The sequence below is a fragment of the Octodon degus genome, unplaced genomic scaffold, assembly GCF_000260255.1.
Source record: "Octodon degus isolate 3935 unplaced genomic scaffold, OctDeg1.0 scaffold00578, whole genome shotgun sequence".
Classification (NCBI taxonomy): Eukaryota; Metazoa; Chordata; class Mammalia; order Rodentia; family Octodontidae; genus Octodon; species Octodon degus.
Window position 1 is genome coordinate 88,531 of NW_004525154.1, and position 6,397 is coordinate 94,927.

General features: G+C 38.8%; 1 protein-coding gene and 1 pseudogene across 1 annotated transcript in view; one reads left to right on the forward strand and one right to left on the reverse strand.

The window, feature by feature from the left end:
• The window catches only part of LOC101586245, a 922-nt pseudogene extending 255 nt beyond the window's left edge, over positions 1-667 (forward strand).
• Spats2 (spermatogenesis associated serine rich 2) overlaps positions 1-5,143 on the reverse strand; it is a 65,410-nt gene extending 60,267 nt beyond the window's left edge. The window contains exon 1 of the mRNA XM_004648689.2: positions 5,070-5,143. Coding sequence (XP_004648746.2) covers positions 5,070-5,127 — 58 coding nt within the window. The 5' untranslated portion in view covers positions 5,128-5,143. The remainder of the gene's footprint in view (positions 1-5,069) is intronic.
• Between the last annotated feature and the right edge of the window lie 1,254 nt (positions 5,144-6,397).

A 6,397-nucleotide genomic window follows, 5' to 3' on the forward strand; every position in this document is an offset into this window, starting at 1 on the left:
AAGCGCTTATTCCACTGAGCCACCTCCCTGGCCCCGAGAAGGTGATTTGAGCCAACTCTCAAACAATATTCAAATAGGTCAAATAGGGACCTTCCGTCTCATACAAAGATATAGAGAAACTACTCAGCATGCCCCTGAAGAGGTTCATACTCCTGACTTTAGGAGAGACTTGGAAGAGAGAGAGAGAGAGCTGCTGCTGCAAAAAAAAAAAAAAAAAATAGAGATCATCCAACCCGAGAACACACAACCTCCTCTTCAGTGTCCAAGAAGCCTCACTTAGACCAGACTCCTGCTGCCAACCTTGATGCAGAAGATCCTTGAACAGATGAGGAAAATGAAGACTTTGAAGAGGAGAGTGATGACATATACTGCAGCTCTTCTTGCAGAATTGGAAAACATTGAAAAAGAAAGAGCTGACAGCAGGCCAGAAGGAACAAGAACAAACAGCTGAGGAAAGATTCATCCAGAAAACATCCGTTGTGGAAACCTTCTCCTTACTCTCACTGGCTGTCTCAGCCTCAGGCCAGCTTCAAAGTTAAAAGGCAGGATGATGATGTTGTCTTTAAGCACTGTGCAAAATGCGTAGATGATCAGAAGACAAAAGATTTGTAGTGATACACCGTAAGCTGAATTTCACAAAAAGTTCACAGAGAAATATATTAAGTAGTACAATTTTATGTGCTTAGATTCTGTAAAATGTTGAGGATTGGATTTGTCGTCTGGCTTTTCTTTCCCACTGTCTAAACAAGTGCATAGGGTTCCCTAATGTTAAGCTGTAAATTATCTTGTCCTTGGATGATGCATTATGTGCTAATGGCACAGGAATAGGTTTGATGGCTTCCATTCTCTGAATGTTTCTAGTCCCATATTATATTTTTAATATTAGAAAAAATGTACTTGCAATAAATACTTGTAACCTAAAAATAATAAAAATAAAAAATAAAAACTATGTCTTATTTCATATGTGGCAGCACTAATTCCAGTTCAGATTTAGGAGAAATTCTCACTGTATAATGGTGAGTGCCCCTTTTCCCCACCTGCCCTGTCCACCTTGCATCAAAGCATAAAAATTAACAGGTCAATCCTAATCAAATGTTCTGTCTTCAACCTTTTCATAACAACCCTTATTATAAAACTACAGCAATGAAGAATTTGTTGCTCTTCACTCAATCTTTATACAAATGAGAATTAAATCTGTCAGCTTTTTTAAATTGACTTAGTAATAATTATTTTATTTATAAATATTTCTGTCTCCAAACAGTTGTTACAATTCTGACAAGGTAGCTCTAGGCTGTGCTTGTGAAAAGGCTACTTAATAACAGATTTATATAAACCCATTCTGGCCTGAAGTCATTTTTTTAGAAATTAAAATATAAAACATAATGCATTTATAATGCACACATAAAATAATAAATATAACTTCACTATTTTTCAGTAAGCAAACACCCAGTTATTACCCCCTGGGTTGGGGACTAAAACTCTTTTAGCATTTCTTCATCACCACTGCAATCACATCCCAAAGGTAACCACACTCCGAACTTTTACTTCCTTTCTCTACAGTGACACCACTTAAACCACATATTCTTAAATGTTAAGAGTTTATTTTTACCTTTACCAGTAAAACAAATAATTGTGTACATTTTCTTTTCTTTCCTTTTTTTTTTTTTTTTTGGTACCAGGGATTGAACTCAGGACCCTGCACTTGCCAGGCAGCAAGCGCTTATTCTACTGAGCTATCTCCCCGCACGTCCCTCCTTTTATATATATTTTCTTTTTGGTAGGTGATTTGTTTTGCTTAGCCTTGTAAGACATACATGTTCTTACAAGTAAGTTTTATTCACTTTCACTGATAAATATTTCATTCAAGGCTGAATTACAAGGATAACGATGAGTTTGAAGCCAGCCTGGTATATATAGTAAATTCAAGGCCAACTTGAACTACACAGTGAGAACCTATCTCAGAAAACCAAAAACCACTAGCTGGACATGGTAATATACACTTGTAATCCCAATACTTGGGACAGCAAGGCAGGAGGATCACTATAAGCTCCTGCAACTTTTGACCCTTGCTCTACAACTTTTGAAGCAAATAAAAATCTCCATATATGAATGGATGTTATCCTACAATGTTTCATTTGCTTGTATTTCCAGTTTATGACAATACCATACTGAATTACTTTAAGTTTATAAAAAGCACTGCTAGCTGATACACCAAATTCTCTGATCTTACTACTGTCAAGAATTCTTTGAGGTGCTAGGGACAGTTCAGCAGCATAAATACCTGCCTCGCAAGCACAGGGTCATGAGTTAGATCTCCAGTACCACCAAAAAAGAATTATTTGGTTATTCTTTGCCTTTAACATTTTATGTCTGAATTACTTTGCCAAGTTGCATCTCCAAGAAATGATATATTCACAGTGAGTGCATTAATCTATAAATCAATTTGGGAGAGCAGTTATCCTCAGAATGGCAAGTCTTCCAATCCATGAATATGGTGTATCCTTTTGTTTATTCCTTTCAGTGTTTTATCTGATGCCTACAATCTTTACTGTTTTCTCTTTGTCTCATGTGAAACCTAAATCTCCTTCCCTTGAGAGTGGGCTCTACTTAGTGACTCACTCCTAGAGAACAGAATGTGGTAGTCATCACTGTGTGTCAGTTTCAAGAAAAAATTTTCATTTGGCTTTGAATATAAATTTACTGATAATCCCCATCCAGTAAGTCCCAGAACAAGGTGTTGGAAATTGATAATTGATAAGTAACATTCCATAATCATAGGAATACACAGAGAAAGTGGGTTTACAAAAAAAAAATAAGATGGCAGTTGAGAAGACTGTAGACACACACACACACACACACACATACACACACACACACACACAGGATGAGGCAGGAGGGAACCCTGTAAGCTGGAGGGAAAAAGCCACTGCCTGTTTGAATCAGATCTGCCTGTTTCTGCATAACTACCATTAAAGTTTCACTTCCACTATCATCCAGGTATCTGAGCCCATACTTTTGAGGTCTGGATGCTCTTGGATTGTTGGTGCGTGCCTGTAATCCCAGCACTTGGGAGGCTTAAAACAGGAGGATCACTATGAGTCTGATCTGTGTAGTAAGACCCTGTAGACCCTGTACTAAACACATAAAAAAAAAAAAAACATAAAAAACTACAAAGTGAGACCATGTCTCAAAACTAAAAAATAAATAAATAGAAATTTTTAAAATTAAAGATGGGTGATCCTAGCCAGAACTACCTAGCTAAACTACTCCTAAATTCCAAGTTCTCTGGGCTTAATGGTACGTACCACTATGCTTGGCTGGAATAAGGTTAATTTCTAAAAACATTCCAGAATTCTGGAAATCAATTAAAGGTAGACAGCAAATTACTGAGAAACTCCTAGAGCCTAGGTAAGAAAATTCTGTCTCTGTGTACAGTAAGGCTGCTCCCATTCTCTGATCTCCTGTTCCCTCAAGAACAATAGTGTTAAAAGAAGTGGTCCAGCTATAAAAATGTGCAGCCTTATTGCCACAGAGGATAAATCAATTTGGAAAGGCCTCAAAATCCATAGCTAGTAGGTACAGCAGGAAACTCAACAGGAAGTTGAATAGAGAAACTAAAAGCTTCACTAGTCTGAAGTTGAAGTCTTGATTAGGTGCATGGTAAGACAAGAGATCCTGGAAATGAGTCACAGGAAGGATGCCACAGAGGCAATCCCTAAAAACTAGACTAAGAAACAAACTAGATTTTGAACAATATAGAAATACTAGTGACTACAGAAACAGACAGAAAGACCCCTCAGTTTAAATCCAAACTAACAGGCAGAGTTAATACTACCGAAACTACGGGGGGAGGGGAATGCTGCACATCGCGACTCATATAGCAAAAGGCAGCCAAATGCCATTCCATAATTGTGATTATTCTGTTCTTAACAGTCATTCTTAATCACCAAAGGAAACATTTAAATACATGTATTTATGGAGTAAACTACAGAGAAAGTGTATCTCTGTGATACATTCTGAATCTCAGAATTCTGGGTTTAGTGTGGAATGAAACAATTTGGGTGAGAAATGAAGTATTTCCTGTCTTGTGAACATCTGGATATTATGCTGTTAGAAAGGGACATTCGGACATTTTATATCATCATATAATTTTAAAATTTAGTTTCCATATGTTCTGGAAAACATGGTTATATCAAAAACAGAATATAGGGGCTGGTGACATGGCTCAGTGGTCTAAAGCACCTACTTAGAACAAGCTTAGCAAAGCTCAGGGACCACGGTTCAATCCCCCAGCACCACATGCCAGCCAGCCCGCCTCCTGGTGGGCTGAGCTGGCCACACACACACACACACACACACACACAAATAAATAAATTAAATAAAATTAAAAAAAAACAGAATATAAGTAACCTATTATTATGACACCATAAATATAAAACTAGTACGTTTGGCTGATAACTCTAAAGATGTTACATGTTTTTACACTGTGCATGTATTTAGCAATTTTAGCATAGTGTTGTCATGAAAAATATGGTTTTTTTTTTTCCTTTCTTTTTTTCTGCAGTACCAAGAATCAAACTCAGGTCCTTGCACTTGCCAGGCAAGTGCTTATGCAGATGAGCTATTTCCCCAGCCCTATATTTTCTTACTAAATAAAAACTGATCCTGAGAGGGCCCAGTTGGTAGGCTTAACAAACTCTTCAAAGCAACTAACAGAAATATATTCAAAGAACTGGGGCTAGGGAGATGGCTCAGTAGGATAAGCGCTTGACTGGCAAACGCAAGGATCTGAGTTCAATCCCCGGTTCCACAAAAAAAAAAAAAAAAAAGAAAGAAAGAAATATATTCAAAGAACTAAAGGAAACTTTTCTTAAGGTGTAATGATTTATTTGCTCTCATAGTTTCAGAGGTAAGCAGACTCTGGTGCTTATAGTTTTACGGGAAGACTGAAAGACTATGGCAGAAGGGTGTTAGGAGAAGGCTGCTTGCCTTGAGGCAGGAAGCAGATAGGGGGAAAGAGAGAGGACAGAACCAGGGATAAATAGATACCCTTCAATGTCCCAAGGTACCTAGTTCCTCCAACTGAACGCCACTTCCTATTTCCATGACCTCCAACGAAGCCAGCATGATCTCATCAATGGATGAACCCACTGATGAAGTTAAGAGCCATGAGGATCCAATCACCTACTGAAGACTGTGAGAATTTCTGAGAAAGAAAAGGAATCTATTTCAAAAAATAAATTATTTCAAAGAAAAATAAGGTCTCCACTGGAGAGTTGGCTTAACAACTGAGTCCAATAGTGGCAACAGTGGGCCACTCTCTAGAGCCTGACTGAGGTCTAACGGTACATATATCTTCCTAGTTAACTAGGTAAAACTATTTCTGTGGTAATCTGAATATATAAATTACTTTTTTAAAAAATACTAATTGAGGGGCCGGGGAGATGGCTCAGTAGGATAAGCACTTGACTGGCAAACTCAAGGATCTGAGTTCAATCCCCGGTTCCACAAAAAAAAAAAAAAAAACTAATTGAAAGTACAATCTCCTCCAAATGAATGGTTCGCTAGATAGGCTTAACAACAGATCTGAGATGACCGAAGAATCAGTAAACTTGAAAAGTGATCAAGGGCTAGCCAGGTAGCTCAGAGGACTAAAGTGCCTGCTTCGGCAGAGCACAGTGCCTGGCATTTGATCCCCAGCGTGCCATGCCAGCCCCGTGCCCAGGGTGCGCCTGAGACGGGGCACGGTGGCACGCGCCTGTAATCCCAGCACTTGGGAGGATGAAAACAAGATCACTATAAGTCTGATCTACATAGTGAAACCCTGTACACCCTGTAGACCCTGTCCTAAATTCATTTAAAAGTGATCAAAAAAGAAAAAGAAATGAAGAAAATTGAAAGCTCTCAGCCACTTGTGAAAAAAAAACCAAGCTTACCAAGATATATATAGTAGGATTTCAAAAAAAAGAGAAGAAATTGAAAAGAGCTTCAAAAACTTTCCTGAATAGAGGCCAAAATTTGATGAAATTCCAACGAGATCCACACAAAGATCATCAGTCAACTGTTAAAAACAGAAAGAAAATACTGACTAGAAAGAAATGATTCAGGGCCGGTCAAACAGCTCAGCAGATGGCCGGGGTCTGATCCCTGGGCCTGCCGTGCTGGCCCCACCCCTGGGGTGCACTGACGTGGCAATTGAGACTGGGCGTGGTGGTGCGCACCTGTAATCCCAGCGCTTGGGAGGCTGTAAACTGGGGGATCACTAGGAGTCGAATCTAGTAGTGAGACCCTGAACACCCTGTAGACCCTTCCTTCCCTTTCCCCACCCAAAAAACCCGAATCATTATAAACAGGTGAAAAACAATCTGACCTATTCAGTGGAATGGCACACTTTATT